The 21267-nt window shown below is 36.1% G+C and overlaps 4 protein-coding genes across 7 annotated transcripts; 2 read left to right on the top strand and 2 right to left on the bottom strand.

Moving 5' to 3' along the window:
* The first annotated feature begins 176 nt into the window (after window positions 1-176).
* On the top strand, window positions 177-5099 carry LOC105287823 (RNA cytidine acetyltransferase). The gene is made up of 17 exons (XM_011353626.3): window positions 177-284; window positions 425-688; window positions 774-932; window positions 1008-1244; window positions 1344-1548; window positions 1642-1763; window positions 1925-2061; window positions 2146-2430; window positions 2517-2598; window positions 2688-2804; window positions 2975-3151; window positions 3227-3374; window positions 3483-3627; window positions 3701-3909; window positions 4138-4310; window positions 4427-4672; window positions 4782-5099. The coding sequence occupies exons 1-17, from the start codon at window positions 177-179 to the stop codon at window positions 5010-5012; spliced, it is 3045 nt and encodes a 1014-aa protein (XP_011351928.2). The 3' UTR covers window positions 5013-5099.
* Window positions 5100-5114: 15 nt separating this feature from the next.
* LOC105287824 (nuclear fragile X mental retardation-interacting protein 1) lies at window positions 5115-11213 on the bottom strand. 2 transcript variants are annotated; one of them, XM_011353627.2, is made up of 6 exons: window positions 10303-11211; window positions 9729-9920; window positions 6666-6958; window positions 6185-6399; window positions 5750-5929; window positions 5115-5680 (listed from the first exon to the last, which is right to left on the bottom strand). In XM_011353627.2, the coding sequence occupies exons 1-6, from the start codon at window positions 10762-10764 to the stop codon at window positions 5277-5279; spliced, it is 1746 nt and encodes a 581-aa protein (XP_011351929.1). In that variant the 5' UTR covers window positions 10765-11211; the 3' UTR covers window positions 5115-5276. The 2 variants fall into 2 exon arrangements, with proteins under 2 accessions (XP_011351929.1, XP_011351931.1); XM_011353629.3 differs by lacking the exon at window positions 9729-9920 and having other exon boundaries at window positions 10303-11213.
* A 213-nt stretch (window positions 11214-11426) lies between these two features.
* Window positions 11427-16295, top strand: LOC105287821 (cyclin-A1). Of its 2 annotated transcripts, none has more exons than XM_011353623.3 (6): window positions 11427-11924; window positions 12671-13156; window positions 13345-13568; window positions 13818-14022; window positions 14198-14400; window positions 14509-16295. In XM_011353623.3, exons 1-6 carry the CDS (start codon window positions 11745-11747, stop codon window positions 14582-14584), a joined length of 1374 nt encoding a protein of 457 aa, XP_011351925.1. In that variant the 5' UTR covers window positions 11427-11744; the 3' UTR covers window positions 14585-16295. The 2 variants fall into 2 exon arrangements, with proteins under 2 accessions (XP_011351925.1, XP_011351924.1); XM_011353622.3 differs by having other exon boundaries at window positions 11428-11924; window positions 14153-14400.
* Window positions 16296-16517: 222 nt separating this feature from the next.
* On the bottom strand, window positions 16518-20748 carry LOC105287820 (nucleosome assembly protein 1-like 1-B). 2 transcript variants are annotated; one of them, XM_011353620.3, is made up of 8 exons: window positions 20497-20748; window positions 18988-19135; window positions 18198-18490; window positions 17925-18081; window positions 17702-17839; window positions 17478-17625; window positions 17269-17388; window positions 16518-17128 (listed from the first exon to the last, which is right to left on the bottom strand). In XM_011353620.3, exons 2-8 carry the CDS (start codon window positions 19129-19131, stop codon window positions 16971-16973), a joined length of 1158 nt encoding a protein of 385 aa, XP_011351922.1. In that variant the 5' UTR covers window positions 19132-19135; window positions 20497-20748; the 3' UTR covers window positions 16518-16970. The 2 variants fall into 2 exon arrangements, with proteins under 2 accessions (XP_011351922.1, XP_011351923.1); XM_011353621.3 differs by lacking the exon at window positions 18988-19135 and having other exon boundaries at window positions 20497-20741.
* Between the last annotated feature and the right edge of the window lie 519 nt (window positions 20749-21267).

Below are 21267 nucleotides of genomic sequence, written 5' to 3'. Positions count from 1 at the left end.
TATTGATTTTTAGTTCATATTTTTTAAAGGTACCTTAGATGGCGTTAATGCTAGCGTGCCTGTAGAGACCCCTTGTAGAGTCTCTACGTGCCTGCATGTACAGCACGAGGCGATACAAAATTGTTCGTTGTGCTTTTGAGGTTAAATGAACGATTAAATAAAATATTTCTATTAAAATGGTTCGTAAAAAGATAGATAATCGCATACGAGTTTTGATAGAAAATGGCGTTATTACCGGCCATAGGACAATGTTTGTTATTGTTGGTGAAAAAGCTAGAGATCAAGTAAGTATTCAATCGTAAATATTCGCAGGTTATATACGCGTGATATTGTATCGATGGATAAATATTTAATATCTGTTTACGTCCTTTCTTTTACGTTTTGTAGAATATTTCTTTGACTCTTTGAACTCATGTTCTTCCAGGTGGTATTGTTGCATCACATGTTATCTAAGACAGTTGTAAAGGCTAGGCCATCCGTATTATGGTGCTACAAGAAGGACCTTGGCTTTAGCAGTCACAGGAAGAAACGTATGAAGTCTCTGGAAAAGAAGATCAAATTAGGTAAACTGGATATCGATCAGGACGACCCATTCCAGTTGTTTGTTGTCTCGACAAACATTCGCTATTGTTATTACAACGAGACTCACAAGATATTAGGTAATACATATGGAATGTGTGTGTTACAAGTAAGTATATACGTATTTCTTTTTACATTGTACATTTATCAACTATCTATCATAATTCCAACGTATTTATATTCCGCCATTTCAGGATTTTGAAGCAATCACGCCAAACTTATTGGCGCGTACTGTCGAGACGATAGAAGGTGGTGGACTCATTGTATTTCTTCTACAATCCGTGAACTCGCTGAAGCAATTATACACAATGAACATGGATGTACATCAGCGATTCCGAACGGAAGCTCATAAAGTATGATTACACTTTCTAAATCTGAGAAATCGTATTTATAATATTTCTTAAAATCTTTTTATTTCGTTAATTTAGGATATAACGTGTCGATTCAATGAAAGGTTTTTGCTGTCTTTGGCTACGTGCTCTCGGTGTTTGGTCGTCGACGATCAACTGAACGTGTTGCCAATATCCTCTCAGAATTTAAAGATAGAGCCCATACATAAATCGTCTGTAGCGGAAGAACAGTCGAATTTGGATGTTTTAAAGGAAAGTCTACGAGATACCCAACCCGTATCAGCACTAATTAACTGTTGCAAAACGATTGACCAGGTATGTAATTATTAGAAATTAAAACTGAGCAAAGAATGGTGTAACAGTTTAATGCAAAACTCTCGGCATCAATTTTTAATACTGAGCGCAACTTTTTAGGCAAAGGCGGTTCTCAAGTTTATCGAGTGCATCTCCGAGAAAACGTTGAGATCTACCGCGGTATTGACAGCCGCGAGAGGACGCGGAAAATCTGCCGCATTGGGACTCGCCATTGCTGGGGCCGTTGCTTTCGGATATTCCAATATATACATATCAAGTCCCAGCCCAGAGAACTTAAATACTCTCTTCGAATTTGTCTTCAAAGGTAAGCGAAACAGCTAATCTCTATAATTATCGTGCGTGTATGTGTGAATAAAATAAATCAATAATCGAAATAACTCGTAAATTTATTGAGTAGGATTTGATGCTCTGGAGTATCAGGAACATCTCGATTATGGCTTAGTGCAATCCACAAATCCGGAATTCAACAAAGCTACCGTACGCGTGAATGTGTTTCGTGATCATCGTCAGACTATCCAGGTATGTTATTCTGCAAGAAAACATGTTTCCTCATATATATATATATAATTCTGGATGTATATAAATGTATATAGTTCGCGTAAATTGTCTTGATCGCAATTGTTAAAGGTATTTATACTTCTTCAGTTTGCTATCACGTAATTATTTTATTTTCTGTGCAGTACATACATCCAACAGACACGCACAAGTTAACTCAGGCAGAATTGCTTGTAATCGACGAAGCAGCGGCGATTCCTTTGCCCTACGTCAAGGCGATGTTTGGGCCTTACCTGATATTCCTCGCATCAACTATAAATGGGTAGCTTATCCTTTCCGAATTGTTTAAGCTATTGAATAAGTTTCTTACTCTCTCTCATTAATATTCACATTAATTTTTTTCTAGATACGAAGGTACAGGTCGGTCTTTGTCGCTGAAATTGACGCAGGAGCTGAGGGCGCAAGCGACCGGATCAAACAGTCATCAGAAAAGTGAGAAGGAGCAAAATGAGAAGATTCTTATCGGAAGGCAATTGCATGAGCTCGCTCTCGACGAGTCGATACGTTATAAGCCTGGCGACTATGTAGAGCAATGGCTGTGCGATTTACTTTGCTTGAACGCTACAACGCACACAACCATATTTTCCGGATGCCCGCCCCCCGACACGTGTCAGTTGTATTACATAAACAGGTATTTTTTAACGACAAAATGAAACGCATCTTGTATCTGGGAACGCCTATACAATTCTCGAAATAATTCATTTCAATTTTTCTTAGGGACACGTTGTTTTCTTATCACAAAGCTTCCGAGCTGTTCTTACAACGGCTGGTCTCCCTGTACGTTGCATCGCATTACAAAGTAACTATTGCACATACACATTCCTTACGTTTTCTTAAAATTATATTTCAATTATGTCAAAACTTTTATTATTCATTACATTATTTTAGAACAGCCCTAATGATTTGCAAATGATGTCCGATGCACCTGCGCATCATTTGTTCTGTCTGTTGGGTCCTGTAGATTCCAATAAAAATACTTTACCTGAGATATTAGTCGTTCTTCAGGTAAGTGCGTAATAATATTTTATAAAAATTACACTTCTTGCGTAAGGTACAAGTAGCATGCTTAAGTATTTGATTTATTCGGATACTTGTGTTTTACCTCATTAAAAAATTGATATGAATTATTACTGAATTTGTATGTTTCCTATATCGATTTATTTTTTAACACACAGATTTGCTTAGAAGGAGAAATTAGTAAGACCAGCATAAACGAGGGTCTTAGGCGAGGCCGTAGAGCAGCTGGAGATCTAATACCGTGGACGATCGCGCAACAATATCAAGATGAAGATTTTCCAGAATTGTCTGGCGCGCGCGTCGTTCGCATTGCCACGCATCCCGATTATTATGCGGTATTTTTTTATAACTTGCCATTTATTTTTGAAAAGAGTTATGCACATCTATCTAGAACTATGAATTGTTTGTAGATGGGTTACGGCAGTCGCGCGTTGCAACTGTTGAAGCAATACTACGAAATGAAAATACCTAATATCAACGAAGTCGTTGCGCAAGAGCCAGTGACCGAGATTAAGAACGTTTCCGCTGAAGCAGTTGATCTGTTACAAGAAACTATCGGTAATCTATTAAATTAAAACTTTTTTCGTTAAAATGCTAATTTCTTAAACGCGATTTACAATATCAATGAATGAGCTTCATTGTCGTTTTATAACTGTCTTCTTATAGAACCTCGAAGTTCGCTGCCACCGCTCTTGTTGAAATTAAGCGAGAGGCAACCGGAACACCTGGATTACATCGGAGTATCGTTCGGAGTTACCGAGCAATTGTTGAAATTTTGGAAAAGAGCCAACTTCGTACCGGTATATCTAAGGTATTTATATCACTGTGCATACAACATGCAATCTGGATAAAAATTTCGCGATTTACAACAAGTGTTCCTTCAGACAAACGGCGAATGACATAACGGGGGAGCATTCCTGTATAATGCTCTACAAAATCAATGCAGAACAGGAAAGTGAAAAATGGTTGCAAGCTTATTGGAGCGACTTCCGCCGACGATTCTCTAATTTACTGTCTTATTCATTTAACACGTATCCAACATCTCTCGCATTGAGCATTTTAATGAACAAAACGATATCTTCGGAATCTGTCAGTAAGTATATTACATCATCAATTTTTTAATTGATTTTTTATTTTTTTATTTATTTATGGTAATAAGATATAATATCAAGTAGTTTAAAAATTTAATTTCTCCATTTACATGTCATGTAATGTCTCGGCATTCAAAACCTGCCAAATTAACATAGAAAAAACTTTGTTAAAAAAAAGAAAAAGAAAATTAAAGCAAAATTCATTATCTATCATACACTTTGTGTTTCAGCATTGAGCAAGGAAATGCTGAACGTTTACTTCACGTCGTACGATCTGAAACGCCTGCAAATGTACAGCAACAACATGGCGGATTATCACTTGATTATGGATCTGTTACCATCGTTAGCACGCGTGTACTTCCTCAATATGATGAGGGATATTCATTTCTCGGTAGCGCAATCGGTAAGACGTTCTGATGGGGATCTTTTAATACTGTTTTATTTTATATTGTTATATCACCTCTTTCCCCGATGCTATAGTGATTTTGTATCGTATTAACAATATGCGATAATTTTTAGGCGATTTTGCTTGGCTTGGGCCTGCAACATAAAACCGTGGACAAATTGGCGGAGGAGCTAGATTTACCGGCTTCGCAGTTACTCGGTTTATTCAATCGCATCATACGCAAATCGATCCAGTACTTTAATAACGTCGCGGAGAAGTACGTCGAGAGTACTATGTTGTCCAAAAAATCGGACGGTGAAATGAAACTGGCTCCCTTAAGTGGGCAAAGCTTGCACGAGGAATTGGAGAGCGCAGCTAAGGTATGCATTTTCCACACTTATTCTCTGTAATTCTCATTATCGTATAAATTACAATGCTTGCTTGTAAATTGTAGAGTAACATTATTAAGATGTGCATTACACGTTGCAGGAATTAAAACTGAAACAAAAAGCAGAATTAGAGAAACTAAAGAAGGAAAATTTGGAGCAATATGCTATTAAGGGATCGGAAACGGAATGGACGAGTGCGTTGTCTGGCAAGCACAGTAAAAATTTAATCTCGGTAAAAACGGGCGAAAAAAGACCGACGGAAGACGATGCTGCACCAGAAATTCAGAATCAGAAGCAACATACCAAGAAGAAAAAAAAGAAACATAATTGAACTTTAGGGAGATATGATAATTACATAACTTATGTAAAATGATTGGATACAATAAATAATCGATTGAGAGGTTTATAAATAAATAAATAGCGTTCTCTTATCTTCTTTGAGGCAAAGTTTTATTATAAATAATCATTAAAAGAAATATACATATATATACACATGCAATTGCTTCTTACATCTCGCGCACTGAAAGATGTTTATCACAGAATAAGAAATGTTAAGAATGTAAACAAAATAGAGAAATCTTACAAAAATCCGTTTTTAATCAAAAAAATTATTATCTATAATATATCTCATACATTGACAAATTAAATTTCTTTCATGTTGGATGTCACGCGAGAGCAAGCTTTCTAGGAATTTATTATGATATTTATGCGAATTGCTTTCATTTTTCTTGTTAATAGCTGTTCTCTCCCTGCAATTCTGCTTTTTATTATTTTTCTGTTTATCCTGACATTTATCAATATCATTTCGAGATCTTTTGTTTGATTTGGCATTTGCATCTGTACATTCCGCATCTGTAGGTGGCGTAGAAATTTGTAGAGCGTCGGAAGTTTTTTCTTTAATTTGGCCACAAGTTTCTCCATTAACGGCATCCTTCGTTGTTTTATCATCTTGAAGATATGTCTTAAGTTTCTTTATTGGTAATACTTCTGGAGGTTCATCTAAAAATAAAATTAAAGTTTTAGATTTTTTAAAAACGACGCTCATATGTGTGTTCATGAAATGTTTACCATCGTCTGTCCCATCTTCATAGTCTGCCACTAACGTTGGTACAGACGCATTCGTGGATTCGGGTATTATAATTTGTGGCACATCTTCGTCCGAAAGATTGCAAATAACTTTTTCACATAAATCTGCTTGCTCTATTTCTTTGTCTATATATAAACATGTTTTATCTTCCTCTTCCTCTCCTTGCGAAATACAAAAAATTGAAAAATAAACTGTTAATGTAATTATGACAAGAAATCTTATGTAATATTTTCTACATAAAAAGACAGTAAGTTAACAATCTGAATTGTTACTAATTACGTGTTATATATAAAATCATGAAGTGTTAATTAATCTAATGTATTGAAATTGTGTTGCAAATTATGTTCGAAATGTTACATATTAAGATTGTAAAACACGTTAGTATCTACTAACAATTTACATGCAATGTAACTTACCTATTCCAGGAAACGGACGCAAACCTTTATACGTATCGACTGTGCAAACAGAATCGTTATCAAATTCGCGTATACGTCGTTTGCGAATCTTGCTTTTTTTCTCGCGCGTATTAGTTGTCTTCTTTGGTTTTTTATTACAAGTCTGTTTTATCTCCTTTTTTTCTAATTTTTCTGACTCCATTGCCTCTAAGTTCTTTCTTATTTGGAGAAACCTCCTGTAGTGTAATAAAATAAATAAAATAAATATTTGAAAAATTTTTTATGCGCCTATTTCCTATTTAATCAAAATTATGAGCAAGTAGAATCTAAAACGCGGTTGTCAGACTAAAGTCTTTAACCATTCCAAAATTAAATCTTTTAATCTTTTATGACGAAATTAATCGCGTGTCTGCTTGCTCCACATATAATTTTGATAAAATAGGAAAACTGTAGTTAATATTATTTCTTAAATTAAGACATAATATATTAATCCGGCTTATACCTTCTTCGGTCCATCATGTATTGAACAACCGATGTCGACATATTTGTATTCTTCGGATCCTGATATACCACAAGAATATGCTTATCATGTTCCACACGCATATGTTTCTCAACTAGTAAGGAATTCGCCGTATAGGTACATCCATCGATGCCACATGTGTGATCTCCATCTTCGAAGACAGTTTCTTTGGGTGGAAACTCTCTATTGCATACTCTCTCGCGACAAGATGTGTCCTCATCAGAAACGATGTTACTTTCATCTTCCTCATCCTCATCATCTGGGTACAGAAGGGCCTAAAAATCGTTACTTAAAATTGTTGTTTGTGCGCTACAAAGTTATTACTTGACTTGGCTGAAAGTTTATTTATAATCATATAGATAATCACAACAGGCATATAGACAGAAATCACAGTATATTATATTGTTAATATAATTTCGTCTTTCAAAGATTATTTTATCTAGTAATAAGCAAATATTGCGTACATTGTGCATCTGTGACCGTTATTCCCTTATTAAATGATAAATTGTTATTGTGCGAAACATTGAAAATTATATATGCCCGGGGTATTCAGAAATTCAGTTCTCAAATTCTTTGCATATCCGAAGCAGAGATCTCCTTCTCAATATTATTCACTTCCATCTAGAATATTGAGTGATACATTTTATACATTTACCTATATTTTGAGGCATCAATTGATGTGAGTTTTACTAAGCACGTATAGTAACAATGTAATATAAACAGCTTGTACAATAGAACGGATCAACAGCCGAATTAAATTGATTCGATGTGAACAAAATTGCAAGGATTTATACGATATAAGGTAATATGTAAAATTATAAAATAAAATCTTTTTATATAATGACAATTGTTTTTTTTTATAATCAGTAATGCATGATAAAATTTCATTAATGATTAATGATAACCCATATCTTTTACAGAGTTACAAAAATTACAAACGATTATTTTCATATTTCAGAACGATTGTACCAACAATTCAGTGTGAGAACAATTCTTTCCTCAGCGCTTCAGAATACCAGAATGATAGGGAACATCATTTAATTATAGCGAATTTATAGAAATATGATTTATTTTTACAATATGTATATAAATTACAAACTCATTTTTCCCTTTTTATGTCATTTTATATTTTCTATAAGTCATATATGAAATGAATAAGAGTATGTAATGCAACTAATGTACAGCACACATATGTATATAGCCAGGTTTATTTGTAGAAGTTATACTACTAATTTTACAGAGCCACAAGCTATTTCAGACTTCATTTGTGTGTGTGTGTGTGTGTGTGTGTGTGGTATGCTCTTATGTATAAAGGTATATAAGCTACATAAAATTCTTTGTCTATTTACTTGTCACTATTAAGCATAGTATAGCTTGCAGCACTGTATACTGACCACAAATGAAGGAAGCCTTTGAGAAAAGTTTATCTATAAGCGGCCAGTTTTTATACATCTAGTGCATATTGAATATATCTCTGAGTCATGCCATTTCATTATAGATGTTTATATAATTATTCATGTCAAGTATTGTATACAAGTATATTAACGTCAAAAAAACAGAGTAAATAAATCGTAAATAAATTGTAAACAGAGTAAATAAATCGTAAATAAATTGATTCTTATACATGGATTGTCTAGCCCATTTCAAGTCAATCCAATTAATGGATACTAGTCTTATAAATTTATCTTTATCAATAAAGAGCTTACACTTAAATGTAAGTAATACATCTCATTATGTAGATATTGCAAAAAAAACAATGAAAAAACAGAGAGATGAAAGACAGCATCTACGAATTAACAAAAATGCAGTTGAGAGAGGATGATAGTATCAAGATGTAAAAATGAAATCGTTCTGAAGTTTGAAAACAGGATATTTGTGTTCTACGTAATTGTTTTTGAATTGTACAATTGCTTTATAGGAGGAGTAGCCTGAAGCTTTAAGACTGTGCCTGTTCGCTGGAAGGCTGCGTCTCCCCCGTTTGCTCCTTTTGTTCTGATTGCTCAGTCGAATTCTCAGTTTTCTGAACACCCTCGGAATCATTCGTATCATTGTTATCATCTGTTTTCTGATCACCCTGTAAAACCAAAGTAACCATCCATCAACGTTGAATGGAACAGGCTGAATTTTCATCACACAATGACTACCGTATAGTCTCTAGAATTAATATATGTTTGATATGATTTCTCAATAATTCTTATTTTCCACCTATTACTTTATATTGCAGATTTACCACTTAAAAGAGCAAACAAAATACAGAATGTACAAAATTGGTATTTTGTTTAGAGATAGATATCATTTTCCGAGATGCACAGTACATATCTCACAATTCCGCATGATAAACACATCTGCTTCACTAAAAAGCAAAACCACCAAGCCACATTATTCTCATCACACGCAATTCCGTGTTATAATCTATTACCTTTCTATCTATTTTCTTTCACTACCTAATCTACACAAACAACAAAATAATTTTCTTACATTTCATAAATACCAAAGAAATTATTTTATTAATTTTCTAAAAATGAGCCCCTTATATTGATTAGAAAGATCAATTTGCCTTCATGCTTTTCGTTTTAGAATGTGAACATCAGAAGCTAATATTACATCTTTTATATAATTTTAATAGTTTTTTAATGAGAAATTATTATTATTCACACAAAAAAGAACTGGCACTGTGCAGATTATTCTATGATTATCCATAATTTATTTAAACATTAAACATGATAATTAAAAGATGCACGCACGCACACACACTCATTACCACATACACTTTGAAATAATGATAAACAAATGCATAGACAGAGGATAGGAAAAATTATACATTTCCATAGAGAAATAAATTTACATAAAGCAACAGGAAATATAAATTGTCCAAATAAAATAGGCAAGAGAAAATTTTGATAAAAATGAAGTAATGTTATCTCTATTAATGTATGATAGATTTTCTTTGAGAGAATATCAAAAGCAAAATTGTACAATGACGAAAGCGTGAAATAGGATAGGTGTTAAAAGATTGTTTCCAGATAGAACAGAGACAAAAAATACCTGTTCAGGATGCTTGGCAAAATACTCATTTTTTGCGTCTCTTATCATCCTGGTTACTTTGTTTCGGAGATCCTTAAATTCTTCCCATTCTACTGCATTTTTGTTTTTTTTTGCTTTAGCATACAGTTTATTTTTCTTTTGTACCTCGTTACGGATGTCATCGGTCATCCATGGTTTTTTTAATTCTAATTCCTAAATAACCACATTTTTTAAATAAAAATTAGACCTATTGTTACGCACAGACTCCTGTCTTATAAAAAAAATTTAATTAATAAAATTAATGATCGCACATTATAAAAAAATGTATTCTTCTATCTAAACTTATCAGATGACGCAATTAGATTAATCACACCAAGATATGTTATTAGAAACATTTCTAATCAAATCTTCATAACAATGCTTGCTCTCAGAAACCCATATCCTCCAAGTAACAGTGAATCAAAGACAAAACTTGAAAGTCCCGCCAAAAATATCACGCAATTGAAATGCCATAACTCAAAAATAAAAGCAACTTTAAACAATCCAACGAACATCGGCAACAACAGCAACTGAAAAAAACTGTAACAGTACGTACTTCGAGCTTGTTGACTTTCCTTGTATTATTCATCGGCTTGCCCTTGACATTTCCATTATCTGCATTGAATCTGCGTCGCACGTGCGGCATATGCGGTATGTGCACTGGCGGCATTGGCGGGATCGGCGCCATTCTCCGGAACCACGGTCGCGGGGGAGGCGCACGTGGTGGCCCGGCTCCACGTGGTGGCACCATCGGTGGCACGATAGGTGCCATACCACGTGCCCTAGGGCCACCTGGAAACAGCGGCAGCATGCCGTTCGGCCGAGATACGCCGCCGGGTAACCTCGCTGGCGGCGGTAACCTATTCCGCATGGGCATGTGGCCGAATGGATTTATCGGTGGCGGCGGTATCCGCGGCGTGCCCGGAGGCCCGATGCCGAATCTAGGCGGCGGAAGTGGTCGTGCACCGGCCCCTGGCATCCTCGGCCCCATGAGCGATCCTCTGTTCAACGGACTCATGCTCTTCGACTCGCTCCTCCCTTATTCCCGCGGAATCTCTTCTCCGGAAATAATAGTGCAACTAGAGGTTAGAAACTAATGCGCCGTTTCCTTCGCCGCACGAACCTACGCGTTCCAGCACTGCCGAATAGTTGTTCGCGATGTTACATGTGCGTAAATATAACGCCACGAGGATGCACGGTTCCTCAATTCGCTCAACGAATTATGATATACGTACTGAGAGGAGCTAACTGCAGAAACTAACTGCTGCGTATCTCTTGCGTACGAGCGAATGAGACATTACGCACGTATCTCGGCACAAGTACTTGTAAGCGACGGATATGTCACACTGCCCGAGTAAATCTAACTGCAATTGACCGTACTTCCGAACCTAATTGAACCTAATGCCGGTACTCCAACCTGGAAGGCTGGAATCTCCAGGCATGCTCTCTCTCTCTCTCGGTTCGCGGAGATTGGCCTAGCGCTCATTCCATTTTCAGTTTCAGTGGTACGATTCATCTTGATTTATGAAAACCGTTCGTAATATGTGCGGGCTCTGCACTGAAAGGAACGCCTTTACGAACGCAAGAACGTCAGGCAACGTCGTGATTGGCCAGTACGTTTCCCACGGTTCAGCCACGCTTGCGATTGGCCAGTTTCGCGCAACGCTCTGTAACGTCCCGCCAGCTGTTGGAGTTTCCTTGTTTGAAATCGAACGGCAATCGAAGCTCGCTGGTTGATGATTGCGCGAACATTTCCGCGGCGTTTTACCATGCTCGGCTGGCTGTAAGTAATCGGGATTGCAAGATTTCGTCGTGGACGCGGAGTAAACAGGGCGGGCTCGCGTATTATTTCTCGGCAGAACGCTCTTTTTACCCGGTGTGTTGACCCGGCGAGAAAAACTATCCCGATCCCACGATTCATAGCCTAACTTTCATCATACACGTAAACGGAAAACCTTTTCTGGAGCAAACGAAATCTGAAAAAACGAGTGAAGTACAATGGCTACGACTAGGATGCATCAGGAGGATCAGGAAAATCACACCGCGGCCGATCCACGCGGCCGCGGTAAGGAAAACTACAGCATCGTGAGCACGCACACGCAAGCGTTGCAACAACAGAACAAACGCTCCGTCCTTGGGCCGCTGCACAATAATTTCTTACGGAACGTGACGAAGCCCGTACGTATTTGTCTTCTCCTTGTTTTTTCCTTTCGTCATTTTCATTCTTCTTTTACGTGTCTTCTTGCCTTTCCCTCGAAATATTGGCCGATCACTAACGTGTTTCGACGTGCCTAACCGTTACGCATTCGCGCCTTTAGCGGATTCCCCAAGTAAAATTCCGATAATACAAATACAAATAATATAAACATAAAGATTAATTAAGAAAAAAATATATCTGCTACGACACATGCATGAAATTATTTAAGTATTACTCTTGTGTAATGTTTTCATATTACTGTTATAAAATTGTAAATATTATTAATTAATTAAAGACTTTGTTATAATTTACAAGTCAAATGGGCAAGTTGGAACCTTGATTCGCGCGATTGTGTGTATTTCTATGACTTGTTGTGTATGAATTAGATTCTCAAGTGCTTTGATCTTAATTTTGGATCCTCTTCACAGAGGAGGTAATTGGCAGTGATTTTGGCAAGCATTGGAGTAACTCGATGCTGTATAGTGATGTCGTAAAAGTCATAGAAGTAGAAGTATGTACCAATAACCCTGTCAAGGTTCTATCTTGCACATTTAGCTTCCAGAAACCTTGTTTGCAAGTTTGCTACATTTATGGAAATTGAATTAATTTTCATATATTGGTATAAAAACTAAGATAACATATGTTCAATTATTATTTTTAATTATTGGAACGCTGTGTTGAGTACAAATAATATGCATGATTGTATTCATTCTTCTTTCTTCAACAGGAGATTTGCAAAGAAGAAAAGAACATTAAGCCCAAATCTTGCACACATCATGAGTCGCTGAAAATTTATAAAAGCAAGACAGAATCGAACTTTCAAATATACGAAGATAATTCGGAAAGAGAGATATCTGTTCAGCTCACGGAAGCTCACTTGAAGGAAAAGAGGGAAACTGAAATTGTTCAAGAGACTGTGAAGATCACAAGATCTGAAAGAGAGTATGAAAGATTAGAAGCGGATACGTCTGTCGCTACAAGTCGCGTAGCGTTCCTTAACACTTATAAAGAAGACGATCAGAAGAAGCAGGATGACGACCTCTTCAAGGACAGTCCCATGTCATTGGGAATGTCAGCGGAGAAGTCTGCTTCATGTAGTACTAATACCCTCAAAGACGAGTTCGTGAACAATGGATATCTTAAACGTGAAAAGGTTATTTTTGATGTAGAAGAATATAGGGATGATATATATAATTATTTACGGATATCAGAGGTATGTATTTGTTTACTTAGAAATGTAAATCGATATTGAGATATTAAATTGACAAACTCTCATCGAGCAATTTAAAAAGGAATTATTTAAATATTTTGATCTGAATTCTACGTCTACCAAGAAAAACAATGTTCAAGTAATTCACTCTATTTTGATGTTATAGTTTTTATTTACATATCTTTCCTCAGACACTTCATAGACCCAAACCTGGTTACATGAAGAAACAACCTGATATCACGTACTCGATGAGATCTATACTGATAGACTGGCTCGTGGAGGTAGTTCAGGAATACCGATTACACAACGAGACGCTATATTTGGCTGTTTCGTATATAGATCGCTTTCTCTCATACATGAGTGTCGTAAGATCGAAATTGCAACTTGTTGGAGCTGCTGCTATGTTCATTGCAGCGTAAGTTTAATAATCACCGGCGTATAAGGTCTTAAGAAATATCTTATTAGACATTCTGCGGTCTGATTTACCTTTTTTTAAAGAAATTTAAGATTTCAAAATAATTCCTTCGTTCCTCCAGGAAAGATATAGGTCGAAACGTTGTGCGTTTTCGACAATAAATTTGCCAGTGTAGACGAGGTTTTATAAATTTAAGATTATTATTTTATATGGAGAATAAAAATAAATTAAAGTGTATATTTTTAATAGGAAATACGAGGAGATTTATCCACCGGATGTAAACGAATTTGTATATATCACGGATGATACATATACGAAAACACAGGTGATACGAATGGAAAACTTGATTCTGCGAGTTCTCGCGTTTGATCTAACTGTGCCAACGCCCCTTACATTTCTCATGAAATTTTGTGTCAGCAACAACTTGTCAGATAAAATTAGGTACTTGGCAATGGTAAGTTCGAATAAAAATCATCATTTTTCCTGTTTTTTCAGATATCATATTTCTTCAAACTGATTTTTTCCCGACTTTATCTTCCATCTTTCATCACTGTTTTTTTTTTTTTTTTTTTTTTTCATTTTAGTACTTTTGCGAATTGTCGTTGCTCGAAGCAGATCCATATCTGCAGTACTTGCCCAGCCACTTAGCTGCGTCTGCAATAGCGCTCGCACGGCACACGTTACACGAGGAGATCTGGCCGGAGGAACTGGAGCTGTCGACGGGATACAGTTTGAAGAATCTTACGGAGTGCATCTCCCATTTGGACAAGACTTTCCACAGCGCTCCCAACATCCGGCAACAGGCGATACAAGAAAAATACAGAAATAAGAAGTAATGAAACAAACATATTGATAACAGTCTAATGATGATGATGGATTTTGTGTAAATAAAATATATAATAAATTGCGGTGATGATAATTATTGTGAGTCTATTTTTAGGTACGGTCACGTGTCTCTGCTATTGCCGCGCAGTACAGAACCGGTGTCATGCGAGCGCGAGGAAGAAAGCGCATAGTCAAGAATACTGTTGTCCGACGAACACAGAATTGAAGCAATTATCTCTGTGTATAAATTGGTAATTAATAACGAACCTCTTTTGAAAGCCTTACGTATATCGCAAGAGGAGGGAATTCGAGACCTAGCAAGACTGACCTACCGTTCCACAAAATGGAAGGAAAGCGTACAGTTTTTTTTATTTCTCTGTTAAAGTGTGTTCGGTACGTTTTGCAGAAGCAAGAACGTACCTGGCTCTCCCTCTCCTACTTTTATTGCGCCTGCTACTATATATATATATATCTTACAGCGTAACTACTAAACTTAAAATTTCCAATAATTGATTTTGATTTTGTCGTTATATTAATGCGCGAGATCAGATAAAGGGAGAGATAATTGCATAATCGAAAGATTATATTTTTATAAGCATTTTTTTCAGAGAAGATTGTATTAAAGTAACGACGAGCGCTGTTTCCAACACGGTACAATACAAACGAGTAAATTCGAATCAAAAAAAGTGAAGTGCCCGAATAATAATGATAATCGTAAGCAAAGCGATTTTGTATTTATTATCATCGTATTTACGATTAAATATATCCCAGTGAATGAATAAAAAAAACGGCTGAACCCATTTTGAATTCTATCACTGCAAAATTAGTTGCATGCATTTCGATCAATTTTTCAATCTTTGTACAGTTTATTTATTTCGACATTTTAGGTACCGTTATTGATATCAAATTTGCTTTGTTTTTTTAGACTTAAGAATTTGTCCTTATATATGTATACATATATATATATATATATCCTTGTACCGCATGGTACAAGAGTATTACAGTTTATGCTGTGTAAGATTGCACTGTCAATGTGCTCATGGCGTAGATCATTTCTAACAGCGATGTGCCACGTAACACGTCTGCTCTTCTTAATATCCATTTATAACGAACATTAATCGGACATTAATTTGCAGTAATTGACTTGCTCGTTTTTAATGGTGTTCGTTCTTGGCCCTATTGACGTACAATATTGCAGCAGCATGTATATCGTATTTTTTAATATAATACAACATATTTAAGTACTCATCACAAATTCAGTATGCATAAAAACATGTTCACACACACACACACACACACATATAAAATTCAGAATATAGATAGATAAACATGTTATGCAACCATGTATCGTTACGCGTCCAGTTTTGCGCGTTAATTGTAAATTTTCAATTTTAGTACAGTAGCTTGAAGGTCTTTTAAATTTCCCGGAAGTAATATACTGTCATATACCGAGTAAATGGCTTTTTCTAAAGCACGATCGATATTATATATTTACGAAACAAGATACACTGAAGCCTTCCGTATTCACATAGAATAGAAATAAAATTAGGAATAAAAGATAACTATGAGTTACAAGATAACGTAAATGTTACCTAGCACTTCGAGAGAAGTATGTTTCGTAAAAGATGAAACTGAATTTCGAAAATTAGTCCTTCGTGAATCTTCAATTTTCTCTAGTGATATTCGAGAATTTTGTCAATCGAATGTCGCGCGGATCTCTTTTTTTTATATTTTTCATATATACCTGACATAGTGCGTTTTGTAACACGTTAAAATTGTACTCGCGAAAAAACCATGTCGCATGTGTCGCGACGCAACACTAAATCGAAGCCGGAAAGCGTTTCCGTAAAAAACAAATTTGTAGACGAGAGCAATATAAAGTGTAAATAATAATACCAAAAATTCGATCTTCTTACAGATGTTTTTTTGGAAGGATGTTTTGTAAAGGAATAAAGAAGGAAGATTGAAAAAAAACACTGCAGCACCTGATGAAATTTTTTTCTCCACTTTTGTATTAAAAATGCTTTAACAGTACCCAAAAATTTGTTCATAGAGCAACGTGCGTTTCTCGAAAAAGAATTTAAACAACCTCTTTCTCTCTCTCTCTCTTTCTTTCTTTCTCTCTCTCTGTTGGCGCATATAAACGTAACAAGTAGTATAAAATGAAGCAATTAAAAATTGACAATAATCAGTGTCCGAAAGCGAGCAATCATATCATATACTTATAACATTAGACCTTATAGCACAGGTATATGAGGCATGTTGTCTTACTCATCGTCAACGGCGAATAAAACTAGTGTGTGTGGTACGCACAATTTCTTTTATGCAATGTTTGTATATCGCTGGTGTGTGTGTGTGTGTATGTATGTAAAGAGATTCTAGACTTGATCTGGAATAGGAGATATGATATGATTAGATGATTGGTACGAAGAACGAGGGATTACATTTGGAGCCGCGAGGTGCAGGATTATCTAGGTAGTTATCGGTCAGAGATGTCGTTAGTGTGTTGTTGCATACTGTAACGCACGAACGATCGATTTTTCTTTTTTTTTTCATTACGTTGCAATTAATATAATTCTACTGTTGTTTACACTCATTGGGATCGCCTTGTTTCCCACCTGAAGGCGCATTAGTAGGAGAGGCTTCCTCCTCCTCATCCTCCTCGTCAACATCCTCGTCATCGTCTCCGTCCTCCTCATCTTCGTAATCCTCATCCTCATCCTCCAGACCCTCGCCTGAAATCAGTCGTACTTCGTGAAGCAATTGTTTGGGAATTCACGAAATTTGAATTTTATAATTACAAATTAATTAATTTATAATTATAAATTAATTTCTTTTATTCGCGATCGTAATTACGCTCCAAATTCGAAATCACCTGTATAATAGAGCACGGCCCTAGGAACTATGCGTTCTCTGATGTAATGACCGATCTCGAAATCACTTGTTAAAAGAGCCTGGGTGTCTTCATCTAGATCAGCTTCTGAATCGTCTGGCACTAGAACGAGCGTTCGTTGTGATAATTTTGAATGGGACGAACATAAATCGAAGGAAAGTAAATAAGATACACTTGAAAGTTATGATTACCATTTGGCGGACTGAAGAAATTAAAGAAGGAATCATTTTGAACGGTTTTGGTCACGGTACGCATAGACCCTCGGGATTTGTGCTTCTGATTCTTCTTAATGGTTTTCACCGTAACGTTCTTGCCCTTCTTCCAATCGATCACGCAGCCCTACGAGAAAAATCCTTACACTCAGCATCGCAATCTTACTAAAACTAAAAATTAAGTGAAATAAATGCAATTTTACTTTGCATTTGTATATTTCGGGCCCTTCAAAGCTGAACGGATCGTTCTTGTCCGGCGTACACTTCATGATGTATTCTTTAGTAAGCACTGTATTGGAGAAGTATTCGTTTGCCGTGAAATGGAACTCCAAGATAAATCCCTGAAGAGAGGTACACGTCAATCTTTATTTATCTGATTTTCTTCCTTTTTTTTTTAAATTTATTAATTGTGCTATATCGACTCACCATTGGATTCGACTCCAGGAACTTCACTTTAACATCGTTCAGATGCTTCAAAATTGGCTCATCGTGTTCTTGGACCATGTCAGCTAGTGTACCTACATTCTTAAATATTGTTAGCCAGAAATCCGGAATACCTTTAGTGTCGTCTTCATTTTCTGCCCTGAAGTTGTATTGTACACATTAAAGCAATTAGTTACATTTGTCTGAATAAATTTAATTTTGTTTTAATATTTTATACGAATAAATGATGATACATAATTTATCGTAAAGACATACTCATCCTTCTTCTCTTCTGCAACATCCTCGATCTTCGCCTTTACTTTCATGTAATTATTTAGTATTTCCTCATCCTCATCGCTCTCCCAAACGCACTGCTCATCAGTTGGCTCGTAAGCGCCCGATATTATCTCACTCCGTTTCTCGTACAAGGGCGCGCACATTTTATAATATTCACATTCCAAGGCATGGACCTCTTCGTAAAATTTAGCTTCGATGTTAGTAGTAACAAGCTGCAGTTGTTTCAGTGCTTTAATCCTGCGTTTGACGGGAGCAGGAAGAGACTGCATTTGCTAAAAATGTAATTGCATTTGTGTAAAAAGTTTTGATATATATTAAACATACTTTTATATCATAATTTAATACTTTTCCCGAAGTTTATTCTTCAACAATTAATGTAACGACGATAAGCTATTGATTGTGGTCTAATAATAGATTCCAAGCCAATTTGTGATATTTTACAGTGAATTAGCGTTAGAGAATGATTATGTAATTTTATTTAAATTATAACGAAGGCATCCATAATTCAACAAATTGCAAAACGAACACATCAAGTATTCATTCTGTTGAAACTTGGTCACTTGATGATCGAGTGAAACATGAAAAACGGAAGTAAACAGGCATTAGGAAGCATGCAATTCAGTGAAAGATTTTTGCAATATCATTTTGTGTCATGTTTTTAACCAGATCAGATAATTTAAACAAGTTTAATATATAATACACAGATATATATATATATATATATATATATATATATATACACACAGTTTGCCAAAACGCGAGATAATACCTCTAGTCCTGGTGCAGAAATACCATCTCGAAGAGCAGCTAACACATCAGTGTTACGTAAAATTTTGTGATGGGTGTTATCATCTTCATCTTCTACGGATTCCGTACCGCTAGTATTGACGGCGCGTTCAGGATCGGTTGTCATATTACTATAATCCAAATGTATCCCTCTATCAAATTGTTTACCTCTATCTTTCACCAACTAGTTATTATTAATCTAAGAATTCTTAGCGTTGAGTTTCGAAATCGCGAATTCAAACTATCGTTGAACCCTCTTCAATTGTGATTTTGTCAAATCTTATGTAGACTGAAAATTTTACTTGTGTGTGTGTGTGTGTGTTGCACTGTATTATACATATGTATAATCATCTTAATTTGCTTAGTCACCAAAGCAGTGCCAAAATTTATACAAGTGTACATTCAAAGGTGTACAAACAAAAGAAAGGGAGCAAGCAGCTGGCAGATAATACTCGATGCTTCATTCTAACAATATAATTAAAAACTGGCAAGGCACACGACATGTACAAGTAGCTCTTGATTATCACACATAATAAGTATCAAAACGATCTATCTTTTAGAGAATATATATAGATTCTTGATAATCAGATATTTGTGAATGCAAGGGTAATTTGAGACAAAATTTTTTCTTGGGATGTTAAAAAGGACCAAGCCTTCTTATCTCAAGATAGGCAGTGCAAAGCATCAAGAAAACATTTTAATGACTGAGCTATGAAATTAAATAAATTGTATGAGGTAACATGGAAAATTCAAGGTATATCAACATAGGGATAGTGAAATTCCTTAAACAGACACGACAAGAGTGCACAATGTGACATTGCAATGCTTGTAGAGTGCATTGGAACTACGATATATCAAGGTCTCTATGTAAAAGGTGAAATCGCAAGATTATTATAGAGCGTTTTTTGACACAGCCATGTGAAATGAGACGCTATATACATGGAGTTCGCAGGGTACGCGCTGAGCAGTTAAAGAAATTTTCCAGTCGCGCGTTTATTTACGTACTGCGAATCGCCTTCAAACATATAATTTCGTTCGATAATTTTTTTATGACAGAATAAGGATCTTTTGCGCGGCAGATTGATGTCTCGAGACTAGCGTGTTCACGAAAGGTTATTTCGAGGCGGGACGAAGACACGAGATAGATGCGGTAAATTGGATCTGCGGCGCAAAACCGTCGGCAAAGTAAAAAAAAGGGGAAAGACCGTGGAATGACATCGATGATGGAGTAAAATTAACAATGCGGATATACCAACGCGTGAAATTTCGCCGTGACGATCGTGGTACGCGCACACGAGGGACGAGGAGGGTCCCGGTTGGCGGAAAACGCCTGCCCGAAAAGTAAAGGATGAAAAAAGAACGTAACGCGGGGACAAAGTGCACGAGCGCGAGAAATAACGTCGTGGCGAATATGCGCGTGAATAGACAATGAATCAACGGGGAATCGCGACTTTTCTCAGGCGATCAGGAGTACGTTGCATACGTTGCATACCTTTGAATCGCAGGATCGATTCGCACGGGAAGAGAGAGAACCTAATCTGACCAAACCAGGGAACGAACAACGAAACACACGAGACGAACCGGTCGCTGCCACTCAACGGTTGATCCGCGGGTAAATGCACGATACGAAGAGGGGTAACGGCGGTTGCGAATCGCGATTTCTCGATTTCTCGGCAACGCGCAGGAAATCTCGAAACTCTCGAGATTCGCGAACGTCCGACCGTTTCGAATTGGACCGTACGAGAGGAATATAATGGAATACGAAATTATTGAAAATATTGCAAAGTTGTAAACGTTGTAAGTTGTAACAGTTCGGATAAAAATGTTATATATAGAACTATCCTGGGAATATATGTTAGGTAAAATAGGAAATCAGGTAAAATAGAAAATTAGATATTTCCTGATAAATTTATTAATTTATTTTCTCCATTCATTTTTCTTATTTTTTTCTTCCAGCTACACTTATCTATATAATAATCATACTATTTTCTATTACACAGCTAATCTCATCGCGTTACTGTTTATTTGTAAATGCGGCATTTTAGTGAATTATCGACATTTTTATCATTGGTCGCAAAACAGAATTGTCATTGGCTCGTCATAAAGAAACTATGGATCCCCAAACAATCTAGTAACACAGAAATCTAGTAACAGATTAGAATTGGTAACGGTTATAACACAACTGTTATATTTCTTTTGTTGAGTTATTGTTGAGTGGGAAATTGTAACATTGACATTATTATGTTATTGATAATTGGTGTTT

Source organism: Ooceraea biroi, chromosome 8 (genome assembly GCF_003672135.1).
Source record: "Ooceraea biroi isolate clonal line C1 chromosome 8, Obir_v5.4, whole genome shotgun sequence".
Classification (NCBI taxonomy): Eukaryota; Metazoa; Arthropoda; class Insecta; order Hymenoptera; family Formicidae; genus Ooceraea; species Ooceraea biroi.
This window is presented reverse-complemented; position numbering and strand designations above follow the sequence as displayed.

What these genes read in the sequence shown, in the direction of transcription:
- LOC105287823 (XM_011353626.3), top strand. Translation starts at nt 177, where the DNA reads ATGGTTCGTAAAAAGATAGATAATCGCATACGAGTTTTGATAGAAAAT. An exon ending in GTTGCAAAACGATTGACCAG is followed by an intron (nt 1,245 to 1,343) that starts GTATGTAATTAT and finishes GCAACTTTTTAG; the next exon opens with GCAAAGGCGGTTCTCAAGTT. An exon ending in TCTGTTACAAGAAACTATCG is followed by an intron (nt 3,375 to 3,482) that starts GTAATCTATTAA and finishes GTCTTCTTATAG; the next exon opens with AACCTCGAAGTTCGCTGCCA.
- LOC105287824 (XM_011353627.2), bottom strand. Translation starts at nt 10,764, where the DNA reads ATGAGTCCGTTGAACAGAGGATCGCTCATGGGGCCGAGGATGCCAGGG. An exon ending in GCGTCCGTTTCCTGGAATAG is followed by an intron (nt 5,930 to 6,184) that starts GTAAGTTACATT and finishes GTATTTCGCAAG; the next exon opens with GAGAGGAAGAGGAAGATAAA. An exon ending in TGAAGATGGGACAGACGATG is followed by an intron (nt 5,681 to 5,749) that starts GTAAACATTTCA and finishes TTTTATTTTTAG; the next exon opens with ATGAACCTCCAGAAGTATTA.
- LOC105287820 (XM_011353620.3), bottom strand. Translation starts at nt 19,131, where the DNA reads ATGACAACCGATCCTGAACGCGCCGTCAATACTAGCGGTACGGAATCC. An exon ending in TTTCTTCAGTCCGCCAAATG is followed by an intron (nt 17,389 to 17,477) that starts GTAATCATAACT and finishes CGCTCGTTCTAG; the next exon opens with TGCCAGACGATTCAGAAGCT. An exon ending in GGCCGTGCTCTATTATACAG is followed by an intron (nt 17,129 to 17,268) that starts GTGATTTCGAAT and finishes GACTGATTTCAG; the next exon opens with GCGAGGGTCTGGAGGATGAG.
- LOC105287821 (XM_011353622.3), top strand. Translation starts at nt 11,745, where the DNA reads ATGGCTACGACTAGGATGCATCAGGAGGATCAGGAAAATCACACCGCG. An exon ending in ATTATTTACGGATATCAGAG is followed by an intron (nt 13,157 to 13,344) that starts GTATGTATTTGT and finishes ATCTTTCCTCAG; the next exon opens with ACACTTCATAGACCCAAACC. An exon ending in AAATTAGGTACTTGGCAATG is followed by an intron (nt 14,023 to 14,152) that starts GTAAGTTCGAAT and finishes TTTTCATTTTAG; the next exon opens with TACTTTTGCGAATTGTCGTT.